General features: G+C 35.6%; 2 protein-coding genes across 5 annotated transcripts in view; one reads left to right on the top strand and one right to left on the bottom strand.

Annotated features, from left to right (window-relative positions):
- Positions 1 to 20,722, bottom strand: part of ASB3 (ankyrin repeat and SOCS box containing 3) — a 94,288-nt gene that overhangs the window by 72,450 nt on the left and 1,116 nt on the right. The window contains exon 2 of one of the 3 annotated variants that reach the window (XM_029232327.1): positions 11,465 to 11,495. The exons of the other annotated variants lie outside the window; for them this stretch is intronic. The gene's annotated coding sequence lies outside the window, so the exon portion shown is untranslated. The remainder of the gene's footprint in view (positions 1 to 11,464; positions 11,496 to 20,722) is intronic. 3 annotated transcript variants of the gene reach the window in all.
- Positions 64 to 8,046, top strand: CHAC2 (ChaC cation transport regulator homolog 2). 2 transcript variants are annotated; one of them, XM_029232334.1, is made up of 3 exons: positions 179 to 313; positions 5,087 to 5,122; positions 6,701 to 8,046. In XM_029232334.1, the coding sequence occupies exons 1-3, from the start codon at positions 179 to 181 to the stop codon at positions 7,094 to 7,096; spliced, it is 567 nt and encodes a 188-aa protein (XP_029088167.1). In that variant the 3' UTR covers positions 7,097 to 8,046. The 2 variants fall into 2 exon arrangements, with proteins under 2 accessions (XP_029088168.1, XP_029088167.1); XM_029232335.1 differs by lacking the exon at positions 5,087 to 5,122 and having other exon boundaries at positions 64 to 313; positions 6,701 to 7,963.

Genomic DNA, 20,722 nt, shown 5'->3' with positions numbered 1-20,722 from the left:
CAAGTCCCAGTGTGCTTTGCGTCCCCAAGCAGGGAGTGCAGACTTTGCGCCTGCGCAGCCGGTTTCTTGCGTCTGGAAAGCTGTAGTCCCTGCCTGCAGCTCAGAGACCACGCCGAGGGGACAGCCGCCACCGCTACCGCTGCTGCCGCCGCCACCAAGGAGGAAGAGCAAGGGAAGGATGTGGGTTTTTGGTTACGGGTCCCTCATCTGGAAGGTGGACTTCCCCTATCAGGACAAGGTGGTTGGATATATCTCAGGCTACAGCAGGCGCTTCTGGCAGGGCAGCATCGACCACCGCGGGGTTCCTGGCAAGGTGAGGCGCTAACCAGTCCCCCACACTTACTGACCCCGGCTCACTGCTCCCCATCTCCTGGCCCAGCTCTGTGGGACTTAACACCCCAACAGCCGAGTAAACTCATGAAATAGTTTATAATGCTTCTACCTCTCTGTGTACCTTCCTCGGCCACCTGCCCCCACTCCCTCTCAAACCAAAGGCAGTCCTTCCGAAGCCACTTGACATGCTTGGTGGTAGGTAGTTCTTGAAGAGGAAGAAGGGTGGGCGTAAACTCGCACAAGGCTAGCGTGCTGGGAGGGGACCCCATCTCTTGGCAACTACTGCCTCCCCCCAAAAGGTGGGAAGATAAACCTTCCTGTCACCACGGAGTTGAAATACTAAAATCAACTAGCAAATTCAGCTTTTTTGCAATTAAGTTTATTGGCATTTCTGCATTCTGCCAGGCTTTGACTGGTCTGAGTTTAAACGTGCATGTTATTTCTGGAGTTTTTTAGTATCTTTCCAAAGGTTTTATTTTATTGACACCTAAGGTCACAGAAGAACTAGTTTCCAAAATTACCTTACTTTGATCACGTTGGTTGTCCGGTACTTCCCAAGTTAAGTGAGTCCCGCTTTGTTACCTAAATAGCAAAGTACCAATACTATATCCAGCATTATTTTAATGTTTTTTTTTCTCAGTGGTTCTCCTCTAAATTATAAATGCAAAATGTAAGTTCTTTGATCCATTTTTCAGTCAGCCATGCAGAGACATTTATCTTAATATATGTGAAAAGAGAATAAGAGCTCACTGCTTATGCAAATCAGCCTCATTTTGGCTGCAAAACAACTAATCCATAAGGAAAACTAAATTTTGAGTAACTGATAATTTGGATAAGTTGAACACTTATTATAGTTAACCTCCTAACTTTTAGAAGAGTACAAAGTGTTTAACTGCTTACATATTCTCTAAAATACTCTGAGAGTTATATGAGCTTGATTACCACTTTTTTAAAAAAGAAATTAATATTGGTTCAAAAGCACAGTATCTAAAATGCTAGAAATCAGATGTAGCAAGAGATTGAGGTTAATTCCAAAGAAATACCTGTAGTCTTGCATCATGGAAAAGGGAAGAGAGGAAGGCTGTAGTTTGCACCTGCTCATCAATGAGACATAGGATGGAAATCACAAAAAGTTAAAAGCTGTTCTACCTCAACTAGAGTTGGTGAATTAAGAATTTGGCTTTAAGGCAGACAGATGACTTGAAAACAGAGGGCTGATTTACCACAAATGCACATTTACAGGCCAACAGAAACTTCATGGCCAAGGTATCTTCAAGAGTGTTATAAAATAATATTTAAGACTTCAAAGAACTAAGTTAAATAAAATGCCTTTAGAGTTGTCAGATATGGGCACTTAAAACTGCCGTTCTGAAGAATGCCTTAACCCAGGCTTCAATTTCAATGACCAAGTATTAATTACTTATGAGCGTGGTTATATAGCATATTTTACTACTCTAGTCTCAACCAAGATGTTTGTTTGGTACACAGCATAATGAGTTATGTACACCGTCAAAACAAACCGATGATAAGAAACTGTCATGCCAATACAACAGTTCATGAGTCTTTAAAAAAGAAAAAGGTAGCTATAAAAGCCAATATCTCTCTTTTTACTTGAATATACTAAAATATAGGGCAGGAAATTTGGGGAAAAAACACAATGGCTAATAGTTTGATACCTACTTTTATTTGAAGAATCCATCCTAGCATATTAAAGGAAAGCCTAAGGCACTAAACATTTTCTAAATATAATGTTCTATTAAGAAAACTGGAAAGAACATTATCTTACTTCACATTTTTTATTATAATGGATCACCAGCCTTTTATAAATATTAACTGTCTGACAAACAAGAATATAAAAGGCTACAGAAATATCTAGCAAATTAGAATAATATAAATGCTATATAGGACTATGTTTTTACAGCAACATATGCTTCTAGTGAGCATATGATCATTACATATGAAACGTGATATTATTAAACAAATGTTGGACTCATTTCCACATACTGCAATGTGACATTTGTAGGAAAAATACCAAACTTACTTTCTTTACTAAATTATGCTTTCTTTTTAGCTTCATTTAACTTTAGTATCTTCCTAAGTTTAATTAAGCATCTCATTTATTTCTAACAAAACTGGCCAGTTCTCATCAAATTAAGGATTTATTTAAATGTGAAAAAATTTTCATATCAGAAAGAATATATTTCAATTTCAAAGAGAAAACATTTTAACACAAGAGATAATCATGAATATTTACTAAATCCCTCACTTTTCTAGATGTAGATCAGAAACATTACTCATTACCCAATGAAAGCACCCATCATGACTCATATTTCACAGCATACTCCAATCCCATTCAGCTTCCAAGACCCCTTCTTCAGTTTCAATACCCCCAAAACACATTTAAGTGCATTTACAAATTTACACTGTTTCCCAATAATATATTTTATTTTAGGGATAAACAGCTTAAATTTTAGAAAATATTTGTGAGTAAATATATCAGAAGTGCCAAGAGTCAATGTCTGTTTCATCCATAAGCAGTCACAGGGACAAATCTATTTTCCCTTAATGACTCCCTATATATGCTCTTTGTTTTCTGTTTCAATTGCCACCACCTACATCGAGGACTTTACTACCTCTCCTCCTTTCAACAATTACTACTGAGTACTCACATGTAAGTGGGAGACACCTATGCAAACAATACCTGATAAGTGCTATAAGGGAAATGAATAAAAGGAGCAATGAGAGTTTAGAAGGAGCTGCTGCAAAGTCATCTGGGCAGACAGCCAAGCCTTTATGGAGAGAGTGGTAGGAGGATATCCAAGGGATTCTAAAGAAGGAAACGCATTCCACACTGGGAACTAGTATATCCAAAGATGTGAATGTCTGTAAAAGTCATAAATAATTCATTACAGCTTGAGAGGGAAAGTGGTTAAGAAATGAGGTTTGTAGTTAACCCATGCAAAATAATTATTTTATCCTGTAGAATATTACAACCCTGAAAAATTCAAAGCACAGAAGTGAGTGGCCCAATTTTTGCACCAGAAAGTCAATCTAGGGCCAAGTAGAGAACAGTCTGGAGGCAGGCAGCGAAATCCCTAAGGAGACAACTGAAGGATGAAGAGAAACCAGATTCAGAAGATAATCAGAAGATAGAGCTACCAAAAATTGGTGACTAGTCTGGTGAAAGGGGAAGGAAAGAAAAGGTGGAATGCAGAACTTGTCCCCTCCACCACTAACATTTCTTACGCACAGTCTACCTCCTTCGCACTTGAACGTGCATACTATATACTTTACCACACCCATCTTCCCAAAGCACTTCTTTTATCATGCCAGTCACCTACTACTCAAGTGCTACAGTAGCTCTTCATTTCCTTTTTCTCCCAAATTTCAGTGGCTTCTTCTTTTCCATTGACCCCCAGTTTCAACTCCAATCTCAAATCTGACTCTATCCTATTTCTCCAGTTATGTTTCTGAGTCATCTTCCATACATGGAGGACCCTCTGCTAAAGTCAGACACTTGGCCTGGTATAATCTTGCTTCTAGACCCTCACTCATAAATCTTGAGTCACAGTGCCCTTTTGCCAGAATTTTGTCTTTCTTTCTGACTACCCAAGACTCAGAATTCTTACTGCACTTAATAAATAGTATACATCATAGCCCTTAAGTATTCTCTACCTATTTCACATGTTAAGTTCATATTCCAGAATTACAATATAAGCTCCTGAAAGCAGGAATCAAGGTTTTATCTTCTCTACAGCCCAGAATAGGTATTCAATAAATAGCTCCATATTCACTTTGATATTGAAGGTAACATGGCAATAGCTACATGACCCACACCAATATATGTATCCTCACTTTAGCATTATCTTAAATAGAAAATAAGTCAAATATAAATGTCCAACAATACAAGAATGTTTAAATTATAGTTGACAGTAGAATATTATGCAACTATTAAAATGGATGAGAAGACAAACAGTAAAATATAATTAAATAAAAAACATAATCCAAAATTCCATGCGTTCCATGATTATGAATTATCTATACAAATGGACAAAGACTAGAAGGAAATAGCAACAAGGATGACACAAATATCTGAATGATGTAAGTTCGCTATGTGCCACACAATAGGCATACAAGTAGGTAAAATTGTGGCTTACAACTCAACTTTCTCACTAATGATAACAAGTCAGTAGACACAGACTTTGGCACCAGGTAGGAATTGTATTTGAAAAAAAAAAAAAGCAAATTCTTAGACTGCTCCATACCTACAGAATCAGGAACTACCTCCAGGTAATTCTGATCTACACTTAAGTTTGAGAACCACTTCCCAATAGGAAAGCACCCTGGAATGTCATGTTTTGTTCCTCAGTGAAACTATAGCAATCTTTTTTTCCTGAAGAGAAAAAAGTGATCAGAACATTTATTTATAATTGCTTCTTCCTTTTGCTTTTCATTTTAGATGAGCCTTAGTCACATGTGTGTGTTTTTTAATATATCAATTCTAAGTGAACATAATATACCTATTATATACAAATTAAAGAGAATCTTTTATAAAGGCCAAGATAATTTGGATAAGGTAGACTCTCTTAATTCATTTTAAAATTTATCATAAAAAATAAGTACTTTTGAAAAAGTGTTTAGTATGAGCCAACAAAGTTAAAATATTCCACGTCAACAGTAAGTTGCTAATGCTCAGTTATTGAACTTTAATTCGGGAAAAAAAATATTTTTTTTTTTTACTTTTTTAAAACAGCCCGGAAGAGTTGTGACTCTTGTTGAAGATCCTGCGGTATGGTATAATTATTCTTTTTTGTATAGTCTTTAATCATAAAATGTTAAGATGTTTCTCAGTTTTAATAATCAATGAAATTTTATTAGCAGTCATCACAGACAATTTGAACTACACTGAGTCTAGAATTCCTCTCTGTATTTGTTGTATTTCTTTTCATCTGTTGGGAAAAGCTGGAATACAGAATTCAAGGTAGACAACAAAAAAAACAATGGCATATAGTCTCATTTTTCCTTTCTTGATGAGTTTATTGACTGAGAATTTTGTGGTCTCCTTTGAAATTAATGGAGCCTGCCCTCAGACAGACTACCACTAAGAATCAAATGAAACCCTAAAGCTTTCCTCTCATTTGCTAGGATTCTAATATTTCAGCAAAAATCCCAGTCATGAACTATCACTTTCTTTACTGCCTAATTTTATCAAGAGCACAAGAGGTTTTTTAAAAAGTTTAGAGCACTAGAAAACTTTTATTTACCTCGTAGTTCTGTTTCTTAAATATTTTCAATCATTTTACTGAGATTCAAATTTTATATTATGAAGTTAAATATTTAACTTTAGAAAGGACTCTGATATATAAAATCAAGCAGCTAGCAACAGCAGATGAATGGTGAAATTATGAAATGCTTTCATAACTTACATTAGGAAAAGCATCTATAAAAATGGCTTCAAACTGGTAAAACTCCTAATTAGAGTTAATAAAACCACTTTGTTTCTATAGAATGTTAATTTATTCAAGATGCTTAGCAACCTAAAGTTTAATAATCAAGTTAATAATTAAAGGTTGTCAAGAAACTAGGAAATCTGTGTTACAAACTATAAATCTTGCTTATATCACAGATATTTTATTAATACTACAAAGAATCTTTGCAGCTGAAGTACACTGCTTTTACTGACACTGTTCATGGGCTCTCTTGACAAAGAGGTTGCCATTTAGTATTCTGGATACAGTAATTTACAAAGGATATTTGAAAGTTTAGGCAGTGAAGAAATGAACAGATAAATGAACCTATCGCCTTAATAGTTGATTACTTTATTACAGAGCTTTTAAAATACAGAACACTTTCTGCAAATAAGGGAACACCAAATATATAAGTGATACTCACCTCCAGCTGAAGGGGGTTGGGGGTCAAACCCCTCCCAGCCAGCACGCCAACACTTATATCCAGAAGCCCTGAAGTAGGCTTCAGGGTGGCTACAACACTCCCTGAAGCAGTTTGGAAACTGCTGCCCCTATACCATCAGTGAAATGTTTATGGATTTAAAGCTTTAGAACTATATTTAATGACTAAATGAAGACCTGGTATTTTAATTTCAGTCCCATTAGTTAAAAGACATAATTTGAAAAACTTAAACAAAGATAAATATCCTGGTATACAAGGCAATCATTTATTCAGATTGAAGAATGTAAAATGCTGATTTCCTTTACTGTTTAGAATATACCTGTTTGGTGCACATTAAGTGAAGCAAAACTGCACTGATTTCTAAGAATATACAAGATATTTTCTTACATCATAATATATCTTCACCTATTTTAGCCTTGTAAAAACTAAATAATATATTCTTTTCATTTTTCAACAGGGTTGTGTATGGGGTGTTGCTTACAGACTGCCAGTAGGAAAGGAAGAAGAAGTAAAAGCATACCTTGACTTCAGAGAGAAAGGAGGCTACAGGACCACAACAGTCAATTTTTATCCAAAAGATTCCACAACAGAACCATTCTCTGTGTTGCTATATATTGGAACATGTGATAATCCTAATTATCTTGGTCCTGCACCTCTGGAAGACATTGCTGAACAAATTTTTAATGCAGCTGGTCCAAGTGGAAAAAATACAGAATATCTTTTTGAACTTGCAAATTCCATTAGAAGCCTTGTGCCAGAAGATGCAGATGAGCATCTTTTCTCTTTGGAAAAATTAGTAAAGGAACGTTTAGAAGGAAAACAGAACTTCAATTGCTTAAAAAGACCTACCTGACTTTTCCCAACAAGCAGAGCTTTTAGTCTTCAGAGAACAGCACAATGGCATTATGATTTGTAAATGTGTTTACTTGAAAATCTTAGTTGTGTTTAATGTTGTAGTCAAGATATCATCTAAATTTATAGTTTAATTGCAAGTGGCCTGAAACACATACATATTCAAGATATTGGGGTATAGTTAAAGAAAAAATTTGTTTCAATAATATAATGCTTTTCCAGCTATGTGATATTAAATACTTGCTCATGAGAAGTGAGTTCTTTAGAAAAATATGATGAAGGACTCAGTTCAGAACTTGTTTTTACCTGAGTAAATATAATTCTGTTATTTCATACCACAGTACTATTTTGAAGTTGTAGAGAATTAAACCAAAAGACCAGTAAATATAATAAGGTTATACCTTCAATATATTCCCATACATCAACTCTGTAATCATGGTTTAAAATAAATAAGCTTAAAATAACATGTAATTAGAAACGTATGGTAATATAGATAAGATTTGGGCCTTGAATGTGAATCTCCTTACTTAGGTATTAAATGAAATCCTTTCCAATTTAAGCCAAAATATGCATTTTAATATAAAAATTTCCTTGGAATTATAATGTACTGTACCTCTCCATTTTTGAATAAATGTATTTTACTACATGAAAAAAACCCTTTCAGCAAGAAAAGCACAAATTATACAAATCATGTCTACTAACAATGTCATCTAGTCTGTCACTCACTTTGTATTAATCTTATACTGAAACTTAAAAATAAAAAAGATGGGCTATCTGATATTACAAATTAACAGAAACATATAGTGAAAGTTTGCTGTTTGAAATGGTGTTTAGAATTGTAATTTTTTAAAGAAGTGGTATTACCTGATCATTTGCTACACAGCTTTTCTTTTCCTTCTTACATCTTGTCACCTAAAGGTATCCACTAAATAGTGTTGATGATGCTACTCAAGTAGGAAACATATATGTGCATTATTAACTCATGTAAAAGTAACTTTGATTCAAACTAATCAGATTATTTCTTATTATAGGTGATATCCTTCTCAACAGGACATATCGTCTCTGTTATATAGTCAACATGAAAAGAATTTCAGTATCCCATTAAGTCTAATGTGAAACTAATAATTAGTACAGAAGTTTTTCATGTAAAATAAAATAAAGCTGTCCTACATAGTAGGAACAGTAGTCCTTTTCAGGTTTTTTTAAATCTGTTAACACATTACTTGATAATTTACTCAGTTACATAACTATTTTAAATATTTTCCAACATGTTCAATATTAGTTTTCTAGAAGGCATTTCACTTGTCCTGTACAACAGGAAGAATACTAACATTCATTAATGAATACCTCATAAGGATGTACTAGGCAATATACATACAGAATCATCCTCTGAGCATGTTTCCATAGTAACTTGCACACAATTAACACATCTAGTAAGCAGCAGAAGTCCATGTCTCTGCTAAAGCACAAGATCTTTCTACAATATATTTAAAAATCCACTTGAATTTAACTGTCTTTACTAACCTGCATCTCTTTTTCAAGAGGTAAACAAGATTTAACTTTTTGTGTAACGACACAGTACGTGACTTGTTACGTAGAGATGTTAATTTTGATAGATGCATACAGATTTCCACAAATATAATGAGCCTATCCAAGATTCACATGCCATAGCTCAGAATCACATAGGTGTATTCAGAGATACAGCCTTAGTGACTCTTCTACCATTTAATATATAACTATGTTATGAAATATCAAGGGAGAGGGATTACTTTGGGTTCCCCATTTATGTGTCTTTCTGGACTCTCAGTTAGAAGTTAATTAGAAAATACACATGTGGTATACCATCAACATTTATAGGGAAGCCATGATCCAAATAGCCCAGGGACAGGGACCTTTCATTTTCAGTGGGATGGAGAGAAACATGACTAAAATGGAGAAGATAAACAATACTGAATTAGAGAGAAGCTAGGGTTTGGAGCCCACAAGCTAGTAAGAATCATAAAGGTACTAAGTTATCTAGAGCATAACATTTTTGTTAGCAAAACTGCAAGTCTCTTTATAGCCCTTGGACGTCACTTTCAAAACAGTCTCTCTCATTCTGCCCTCATCACACACATATAACTCAGACTCTCATTCCTCAGAGAATAAATCTTATTAGCTAGGTGTTCAGTTTTAGGAATTCAAGAAAAGTATGAGTGTAAACCCTACATAGAGAAAATAAACCTTTAATGTAAATCTCTAATGGAGTAGATTTTTTAAAGTAGGTCTTTCTACTCCTACTCCAAGCCACTATTATATTTCCTTTCCCCACTCCCAAACAAATAACACATTCACTCTTCAGTCTACCAAGAACTGTAAGCACAGTCTAGATACCACCTGCATACATAAAAAGTTATCACTTAGGGAAACGAAGGTTGCTGTGATGTCAACTCTGAATATTTGAAAGCATGAAGGTGATCTATTCCTTCAAGACTGATTTTAAAACATTTTATAGTCAACATTTTATTCTATTATATTAGATTTCTCTTTTCCATAAAAACATATCTTTTTAAAATTATAACTTTGGAAGAGTTGTAAATATAAATGTAAGCATCATCCTCCTATAATTTACATCCCTGATTCTAAGTCAGTTATATGATAAATGTGCTTAAAATTCCCTCTCATCATATCACGTCGAAATCTACGTATCAAATAGGGTATTCCAATTATGCCTATCTTTTTCAACAAAAATACTGTGACTATATTTTCTATGAATTTATTCAGCTTTTAACAATCTATTTTTATGAATTTCTAAAACTTTAAAATAAACTCACCCTAGGCACACATTAAAAATTCAACGATTAGCAAATGATTTTTTAATCCTGTGGCTACTCTTCAAAGGATTTGAACTCCTGAAAACGTACTAAAATTATTCTTCTAAATGTCAAATTTATATGATGAAAATTAGCTTTACTGAATTTCAGGGTTGTTTAATTCTTCTTAATGTTCATTTTACCTTTCTAAAATATTACATAGTTCAGTACCAATTTCTGGGTAGTTTTATTTAACTGTACTGAACCTCCCTGTCTTTATAAGTGGTTAGCCAATGCACATACATCTGGAAAAGCCACCACTTAACCCTACAATTTCTTTCACTCTTCTAGCTTTCCTATCCTTTGTAGGAATTTTTAAACTACAGTGTTCTATTTCCTTATCAACTCATTTCAGTGTCCCTCCAATCTAACTTTACTCTGCTGTACTCTACCCAATCAGTGTAGTCTCAGGTCTCCAATGACTCCTTTCTGATTCAACCCAAAGATCTCAGTCCTTCATTCTTCTTTACAACTCTGACACATCAGACACTAGTGACCGTATCACTAAGACCAAAAAAGCAGAACATTTCGTTGCATTTTTATTTACATCTTTGACTACTGTTTATCAGATGCACAAACTCATCGAACCCTAGGCTTCAATTACCATCTTTATTTAGAAAACTTCCAATCTCTAGCCTACTTCCTCAAACTCTTTACAAATCTATACGTCTTATATGTAAGGTACCTCCAGTTGAGCTATATAAACACCTGAAACTTAGTGTATTAAAAACATAATTCATCTCCTTTCCCAAAGAAAACTTTTGTCCCACACTACTTCCCTGTACATGACACACATTAAATGTTGAACAATGGACATAACAGAAAATACAACAAACAAGTTTAAAATATCACCAATTCATAGGCTTTTGCAGAAAATATTTTCACAATTTTTACAAAATGTAGTTGTGTTCCTTGTTTATAATAAATTTTAGCATTTTATTTAAAATTTTATATAATTTTATATAACTCAAAGCAAAGTGAGCAGGGAAGCCCTGAAGCCTATCTGTGATATGACTTAAAAGGTTATGTGTTGGTAAGACCTATCCTTCAAGTATGAGCTGCAACGTTTCTCAACTAAAATAAGAACCTTATAATACGGCAAGAGCCAAGAGTTTCTTACACCTTCTGCTTGCCTCCAATCTTATTTCTTCTTTCCAGCACATTCTCTTCTCTGTACTCAGAATTATCTTTCTAAAATATGAAACTAATCTAGTCAGTAATCAAAATGCCTCCCAGGGCATACAAAATAAAGTTCAAATTCTTTAATCTGGTATTCAGCTACATACAACCTGGTGTCAGCATATTTGTCACATTTCACTTCCCACTAGTGCACACCCCCCATGTTCCAGTCACACTATCATCCTCAACCATTAAGACCTAGCAAAAAAGAGGGACTAATGATAGGTGGCAAGCAATCACTATGCAGCAAGACTACTAAGATAAAAAAGATAGCTCCCAGCTATCAAGAACCACATTTGGTGGAGAGACACACAAGCAAGCAAATCAATGTTACTTACCAGAAAGGCTGGGACGTAAGATCAGAGAAAGCTGCACAGAAAAAAATAAATTGTTGCTCATGTATCAAAGAATAGTAGTTAACGCTTATGGAGCACTTACTATAAATGCCAAAATCTATTCCTAGTACTTTACACATATTATTCCCCAATGAGAGACAAAAAGAGTTTAACTTAAACAAACATTAATAATAACTATCATTGAATACTTACAACATGCCAGGCACTGTGCTAAGCACTAAAAAGGAACAAAATGGAATTAAGGTCTTTAATTTTGGGGAAAAAAAAAACAAAAACAGTGAGAGATGGCAGGTTTTTCATTTTGTACCTCCACTGGTAAGTTTTAACCCCAATGAGATTCTTTCCTGAAACAGGACAAAGTTAAAAGAATTTTTTAAAAAGATTCATTTAATTACCCGTGTTCTAAAGTCATAATTTTTAAAAATTTAAACAGATGTATGTTTTGCCCAATATTCTCAACAACATTGATTGATTTATTCAACATATACCTATCAATTACATACTTTGTGTAAGACAAACTAAGCATATGCATTTTCTTCCACTTCCTAGCAAAATCCCACTGAAGTGCATTCATGCATTCTAGAAGGAGAGCAGATGGGATTATATTGAGGATTAAGCCAGTGCAGAGAAAACCACAGTCTAGAACAAACATGCAGGTGCACCTATATGCATGTGTACACACAAGAAAGCTGCAGCCATGCAGAAGCCTTTCCTGCCAGCAGAGTCTGAAGAAATACCAAACCTAGATACAGCAGAAAGGGGCTGTAGGACAAAAATCAGGATTCTTACAATATGTATATTAGATAGCCAAGCCAAACCTTTTATCTTACTCCTTTACACACAGAATGTCTAGCAGCAACAATGCTGGTTTCCAGCTAAAACCACAACTTTTTTTTTTTTTTTAATTTAACAATCTACCCTGAAAGCATTAGAACATCTTCATGCTCCACAACAAAGCCTTCCTTACTTGGTCATAGGGTGGAGGGAGAAGAGGAAGAGGCAGCTGTTTTCCTGCGTTTCACCCATGGACTCTAAAGTGAGGCACAACAGTTGATACCCTGCTCACTTACAAAGAATTCAAGAATCCTTTGTTTTTTTTTTAATTTTTGAGGAAGAGGAAAAGCAAAAGCACAAAAGGGTGAAAATAATCAACTCACCTTAAGGAAGCAGAGCTTTTAAACTTATAAATGTTTAAAGTTTGTAAGTGCTATCCTCAAAGAAATTCATGAAGACATTGCATCTATTAAAAATGAGCAACTGGAAACTATGGAAACAGGAAAAAAAAGAAACACTGACGAAAGATATTCAAAAAGGAGAACTGATAGTCAAAGGAAATAGATCTCTTGAATTGACCTTCCACATTACCTAATTTTTTTTTGTCTTTTTTCTCTCTGTTTGGAAGAATCTATCTAAATGGTATTCTGAATAGAAAAGAGAAAATGAAGGAGAACAAAATTTAATAAGTGAACAAATGGGACTCATGGAATGCAATGAAGGATAAATGAAAAAAGATCCACATCTAGAAAGAAATACTCTCATAAAATGATAAAACCAATGATAAAGAAAAAGAGTCTAATAAAACATTCCAGAGGAAAAAGTATATTACTTGCAAAAAAGAAGCAGAATCAACTGGCTTTAGTATTCTCGTCAGATATACTAGATGGTAAAAGGCAAAGGAATGATGTCTTCAAAGTTTCAAGCAAAACGAAATGATTGAACTATGAATTCTATTCACAAACTATTAACTGAGAAGGCAAGATAAATACATTTGCATATTATAGGCTTGTGAAAATTAAATTACCTGCTTTATATCTTTTCCCCAAAAAATTACTTCTAATTAGGTATACCCCAACAAGCTGGGAGGGAAATGTGAGATAAGGAGGACACGGAATAACATAAAACAGTAGATTTAACCCAGGAGAGTTACCAAAAAAACCCAAACATAGATAGATGGATAGACCCAATATAGATAGGTAGATATGCAACAGACTTGGAAAGCAGCTAGTGTAAATTAGAACAAAGTGTTTGAGAGCTCAAAATATATCTTCAAGGGCTTCCCTGGTGGCGCAGTGGTTGAGAATCTGCCTGCCAATGCAGGGGACACACGGGTTCGAGCCCTGGTCTGGGAAGATCCCACATGCCGCGGAGCAACTGAGCCCGTGACCCACAATTACTGAGCCTGCGCGTCTGGAGCCTGTGCTCCGCAACAAGAGAGGCCACGACAGTGAGAGGCCCGCGCACCGCGATGAAGAGTGGCCCCGCTTGCCACAACTAGAGAAAGCCCTCGCACAGAAACGAAGACCCAACACAGCCATAAATAAATAAATAAATTTTTAAAAATATATATCTTCAAGAACAAAATGGATTCATTTTAGCAAATATAGGACTAATTTTAGGGAGCTAAAAGGACACTTTAAGTGGCAGAGGATTAATACAATTACATTTCTTTCTCTGCAGTTCCAATTACACCTCTTGATTTTATACTGACTTGTACTTGCATAAGTACAATATTGTAAAGTTTATAGGTTTTCAATGCTTGAGAATCAACCTATAAACAAAGCACAGAAAAACTGAATAAAGTCACAGAATGTAGATGTTATAAACATATAGTAGTAGCCAATTGCAGAAGCAGTGAAAATGATAATAAAAGCTAACACATATTACATATTTAATATGTAATTAAGGCACTATGCTGAAAAAGCCTTACATGCAATAACTCATTGATTACAAAATGGCAACACTGAGAAGTGGCCAAAAGAACGGATTCAGGAGCAAGACTGTTTGGGTTTGATATCCAGTTCCACTGCTTACCAGTGTTATGACCTTGGGCAAGTTGCCATATTTTGTCAATATATTTATTTCATTTTAAGACTTCTGAAATTGAGATGAGTCTTACACTAGATGGCATGTCATAAATGTAATTGGTAGTGGTTATTTTCTTTGTTAGTTGTACAAAAAAAAAATAGTGAGCCCTAGAATCAATGGCAAAGGGGAACTGCTATAGTTTTAAACAGACTTTAAATTGGGATTGACATATATATACTATATATAAAATAGAAAACTAATAAGGACCTACTGTACAGCACAGGGAACTCTACTCAATACTCTGTAATGGCCTATATGGGAAAAGAATCTGAAAAAGAGTGGATATATGCATAACTGATTCACTTTGCTGTACACCTGAAACTAAAACAACATTGTAAATCAACTATACTCCAATAAACTTCTTTTAAAAATAAAAATAAAACAGCCTTTATGACAACAATTAAATGCAAGGCATGACCCCTGATTGGATCCTGAATGGGGGGAAAAAAGGCCAATAAATGGTGAAAGTTGAAATCATTGTTATATTTCTAAGATGTGATAGTATACATCTTTGGTTATAGAGGAATCTTTTTATTCCTAGTCATTGATTTTTTTCAAGGTTCAGGCCAGCTGTCTTGTAGAATGAGCCACATTTTTTGTTTGATAATTTTCTTATACCCAGGCTTGACAAGAATACTACACAGGTATTGTTATATATAGGTGTTGTACACATGAAGTTTTAAAAACTCATTCTTATACAAAATTCTTAACAGAAAATCCTTAGGAAAAACCATAAACAAAAATATAAAGCATGGAATTAAAAAAAGAAACATTCTAGCTTGATTTGAAATCAAATTTCCAATCACCTTTCTTTTTCCTTGTACCTAAGAAATGAGTATGTACAATATTCACATTTGCACCTGGATATTTGCTGGCATTCTGTCACCTGTGAACATGATGTATTTTAACCAAAAATCTCTGAAGGCCAAAACTTTTCTCTTCATTTATTTTTCCCAAAATGTGTATCCCAGTCCTCTTAAGTCTTCTTGATACCACAGAGTAAATTATATTTAAAGGAGTGATTGGAGGGGAAAAAAGATCAATATTGGAAATTAACAGAAATGGTCAATTACTATCTTAGGCAGCCTCTGGAGTAATTAGTGTTAAACAACCTCATTGCATACCAGCTCTTAATTTGAACAAATGTCTTTATTTTTATCGGTTTTTGCCCTTTATATCTCTAAATGAGAAAGTATTATGGAGATATGGGATAACTTTTAACTCAAAGCCCAAGTGGTTGGTTCTCATTTCCGTCTCAGAAAAATTTCAACTGGAAAAAAATATTTAAAGTTTTATTCAACCATATTTTATAACATGGCACAGATATACAATTTTATACCTGTGTGTGAATTATATTAGAACATATTAACCTCTCTTGTGTTTCAGTTTCCTAATCAGTAAAATGAGGAAACAATAAAATTTAACTTCTGAGGTTATTACAAGGAATAAATCAATTATATAAATTTGTATCTATAAAGCGCTTAAAATAGTGCCTGGACACATCTATTAAATGAATGAAATACATAATAAATCTCAATCTTCATAATAGTTCTTACATCTCACATTTGTTACTTTCTCCATTTTAAAGGTAAGAAAACTGAGCTCTAAAGAGGTTAAGTAACGTGCCCAAGGTCACACATGTAGTAGGTAGGATCAGAATCTCACTAGCCTAACTCTTGAGCCCCTGCTCCTAACCACTTCACTATTCAGTTGTACAGAGTTTGCATATAGTTATTCAGCCATTGCCTTATTATTAGAAAATCAGATATCCAGGGTTTTTTTTTGCCATTATAGCTAATGCCACAATGAATTATCTTTATACATACATCCTATGTGTCAGGGCTTTTGTATTTAAAGGAGAAAGTCCAAAAAGTAAAATCACTAGGCCAAAAGGTTTGCATATTTTTAACTTTAAAAATTACTAATTTTGGGCTTCCCTGGTGGCGCAGTGGTTGAGAGTCCGCCTGCCAATGCAGGGGACACGGGTTCATGCCCTGGTCCGGGAAGATCCCACATGCTGCAGAGCGGCTGGCCCCTGAGCCATGGCCGCTAAGCCTGTGCGTCCGGAGCCTGTGCTCCGCAACGGGACAGGCCACAACAGTGAGAGGCCCACGTACCACAAAAAAAAAAAAAAAAAAAAAAAAAACTTACTAATTTAAAAAAGTTTATTATAGCAGGTCTATCTTTCCTTTTACAGTATCTGGATTTCCTGTCTTACTAAAAAATACCATCCCTACTCCAATTATATGAATATTCTCCTAATTGCTTCATATGGAAATATCTTTAACTCATTTACAATTTACTTACTTTTTTTGGCAGCGCTGCCTGGCTTACAGTCCCCGACCAGGGATCAAACACGGGCCCTCAGCAGTGAAAGCGTGGAGTCCTGACCACTGGACCACCAGGGAATTCTCACAATTTACTTTTTATGTAATTTATGATAAGGTGATCTAGTTGGTTTTCCTATAGATGAATAGCAAATTCCACTATCAGCATTTATTGATTAAAACATCCTTTTCCCACAAAAGTGAAATGACACCCCTGTCACATATTAAATTCCTTATGTCATTCTCATACTCAAACCAAATTATTTTTGATCTCTATGTCTTGGGTTCATGCTCCTTCATCCACTTAGAATAGGCCTCTCCCAGCTCTGTAAATCCAATTCCTACCATCCATTAAGGTCCTATACAAATGCCGAGACTATTTTATTGGTTTCCACGCTTCCTTCTTCTCATCCCTTGCTAGAGGTAATCACCCCCTCCTTTGAATGTCTGCAATACTTTATCTGCACAGTACTTCTCTAACAACGCTTCTCACTTTTAATATAATTAGTTATTTACAAGTCCTGTCTCCCTTCTTAGGTGGTAATATTTTGGTGGACTTGATCTATACGTCATTTTTTTTTATATCTAAGTCATTTTTATAGCACCCTTAGTACTTTGGACAGTGCTTCCAAACCACATTTATTAGATGAATAACTGCACAACTTTCTTGATCTCCCCAGATCTGTAGTTCTGCAGCTAATTGAAAACTGCCACACTAAGACTAACTCCCTTGTGTGCAGAAAAGCGTAGTTTTGCCAAATAAAGGGGAATTTTTCTGGAATCCATGAAGCAGAAATTTAAAATAAAATTTAAGATTGTGTATTCTGTACCATATTTACATGAGAAAAAATCAAGAGACTATTAAATGAAGTAATTGACTATTTTTTCAAAATAATTTCTAGGCAATGATGGGGTTAATACAGATTCAGGACAATCTTCTACATAGTTACATTCAAAATTCTCTATGATGATAACTGCATAATGATGACATCAGTGCGAGGTAAGATTAAGTGCCTTATGGAATCATCAAAGATACAACACAAACAGGCATCATAGGCAAAGTAGGTGTTCACTACACTGCAAAATTTTTAGAGTGCTAGAAAGGTCCCCTGCTTGCCTCTAAATATCTTCCCACTCAGTGAGCTAATGCCTAAAACTTTACCATTAATATTCAAGCCTCTCACTTAAAAGTCTAAACCAGTGATTCTCAACCATGGGCCATTTTGCCTGCCAAGGGACATTTGGCAATGTGTGCAGACATTTTTGGTTGTCACAACTTGGCTAGGGGTAGGGGGGAGGGCGGGGTTGCTATTAGCATCTAGTGGACACAAGCCAGGTATGCTCCTAAACGTTATATGACACACAAGATAGCCCCTCACAACAAGGATTTTCCTGGCCCAACATGTCAACATTGCCAAGGTTTTGAGAAACTGGTGTATACTCTGCTGAAATGCAAAAACATAATGTTTTTAATTTAACATACACATAAAAAAGCCTCCACTTCAATCCAATCAAGCCTTTCTTCCCCTCTGCTCCTCCATACTGTCAAATCCAGTGGTTACCTGCTTATCCTCATCTTCCACAACTCCTCAGCAGCATTTACTTGACTCAGCTAGCTGGTCATTCCCATGGTACACTTCTTTCTCTTGACTTCCTTGATATCTCAGTTTTCTGATTTTCTTTCTGCTTTACTGGGCACACCTCCCCAGTCCATTTCGTTAATTCTTCAATGCTGTTCAGTATCTAATGTTGCAATGACTCATCTTCCCTTTGTTATCCTCATTTTTTCCCTAAATGATGTCAGCCAGAACCATGGCTTTCAGTAAATCTATATGCTAATAACGCCAAAATTTATAACTCCAGCTCTGACCTCCTTACCTGAGCTTCAGGTTTATTTAACCAACATGTTAGTTGCAGTTGGATGTCTAACTGATATCTACAACTTAGCATGTCCAGTAAATCAACTATACTCCAATAAAAATTTAAAAAAATAATAAAACTTAACATGTCCAAAACAGAACCCTTGATTCAGAAATTTCTCTTATTGTAATCAAACCACATATGTAAGATGTTAACAACTGGGGAAATCTAGGTTTGATTCTTGCAACTATTATATAAGTTTGAAATCACTTCAAAATAAAAAGTAAAACAGACAAAAACACATGGCTCCCATCAGTCCACATTCTTTTCTTCCCTCTTTCAGTAAACTGCACCACCAGTTCCTCATAAAACATATCTAGACATCATCATTAATTCATCTCTGTAAGAACATGTCACATCTAATCCACCAGCAAATTCAAGATGCTGTAGCTGAAAAATATATCCAAATTAGGCCACTTCTCCCGACCTCTGCTGCTACCAGCTTCCTAACTGGTCTCCCTCTTGCCATACTTGCCCCTCCATTAGTTTCCTAGGGCTGCCATACAACTAAGCCCACATGCTGAGGGCTTAGTTGCTCCATGGCATGTGGCATCTTCCGAGACCCAGGCTCGAACCCATATCCCCTGCATTGGCAGACAGATTCTTAACCACTGTGCCACCAGGAAAGTCCCAGGTCTGGGGGTTAGAAGTCTGAAATCAAGGTGTCAGCAGAGCCACGATCTCTATGAAACCTCTACGGGAGGATTTGTCCTTACCTCTTGCTAACTTCTGGTGGTTGCTGGCAAACTTTAGCGTTCCTTGGTTTGTAGACACATCACTCCAATCTCTGCCTCCATCCTCACACAGCATTCTCTCTGTATGTCTGTCTGTGTCCAAATATCCCTCTTCTTATAAAGACACTAGTCATTGTATTAGGGCCCACCCGAGTTCAATAATCTTAACTTTCCATCTGCAAAAACCCTATTTCCAAATAAGTTCACACTCACAGGTTCCAGGAGTTAGGACTTCAGCATATCCTTCTGGGGAACACAGTTCAGCCAATAACATTCTCTATAATCAGTTTTCCACGCAGCAACCATAATGATCTTCATGAATGTACATCAGGTCACATTACTCTCCTACTTACAGATCTGTGTCCAGCTGGCCATCTCCTACCACTTTGCTCTTACACTCCAGCAACATTAGCCTTCTTTCTGTCCCTCCAACACACCAAGCTTTTCCTGCTGGAAATTGCTGTGTGGCTTCCTCTTCACCATTTCAAGTCACAACTCAAATGTCACTTCCTCACACAAGTCTGACCATCTACCTGAGCAGCATGTCCCAGAAGCATTCTCTTTCACACAACCCTAGTTTCTAAGCAGCAGTGACCACTACCAGAAATTATCTTACTTGTTTTTTATCTGTTACTTGAACATAAGCTCTATTGAGGCAGCTTCCATCACTATAGACCCAGAGACTAAACCAGGGCAGACAAATATTTTTCATTTTTATTTAGTCAAATACATCTCTTTTCCTTCATGACTTCAGGATTTCCTATCTTACAGACCAAGATCATTGAATTATTCTCCTAAGTTTTCTTCTATTGTTTTCTTTTTGTTGTTCATTTAAATATCTAACCCATTTGGAATTAATCTTGAACTGAATGAACTGAATTAATCTGAACTGACTGCCTCTGTTCCTCTAAGAGAGCACTAATCTCCTGCTGTTGATTCCGTCCCACACTATCTGCTGACTACACCGAAAAGCCCTAACGGACCATCTAGAAGGATGGTGCTGGAAATGCACTTCCCCACCTGCCTGATGAACTCCTATAAATCCTTAGAACCCCAATTCTAATGTCACCTCTCCTGGGAAGCCTTTCCTGTCCAATCTCTGCCCTTCTTTATATCTTCACTCTAACATCTCTCTACTGTATAATCTATAGTACCTGCCTCATAACATATATAAAGTACTTACACTAGTGCACGGAAGAAAGGCTATATAAATGTTAACTACTTTATTATATCACAATAGGTTACCATTATTTGTCTGTGTAATCTCCCTTGTTAGACCATGAGAGAAAGAGGACAGAGACCCATTTATTTGCCATTTACCAATCCCAGTGTTTGCACACATATTAAGCATTAATAAGTAAATAAATTAATGAACAACACCTCAATTCTGGAAA

The sequence above is a fragment of the Monodon monoceros genome, unplaced genomic scaffold, assembly GCF_005190385.1.
Source record: "Monodon monoceros isolate NGI ecotype Baffin Bay Population unplaced genomic scaffold, NGI_Narwhal_1 Super_Scaffold_19, whole genome shotgun sequence".
NCBI classification, from domain to species: Eukaryota; Metazoa; Chordata; class Mammalia; order Artiodactyla; family Monodontidae; genus Monodon; species Monodon monoceros.
The sequence above is the reverse complement of the archived record's forward strand: the minus strand, read 5'-3'. Positions and strand labels throughout refer to the sequence as shown.

Excerpts from the sequence above, each read along its gene's own strand:
- CHAC2 (XM_029232334.1), top strand. The coding sequence starts at position 179 with ATGTGGGTTTTTGGTTACGGGTCCCTCATCTGGAAGGTGGACTTCCCC. Across the intron at positions 314-5,086 it reads ACCGCGGGGTTCCTGGCAAG|CCCGGAAGAGTTGTGACTCT; the intron begins GTGAGGCGCTAA and ends TTTTTAAAACAG. Across the intron at positions 5,123-6,700 it reads CTCTTGTTGAAGATCCTGCG|GGTTGTGTATGGGGTGTTGC; the intron begins GTATGGTATAAT and ends ATTTTTCAACAG.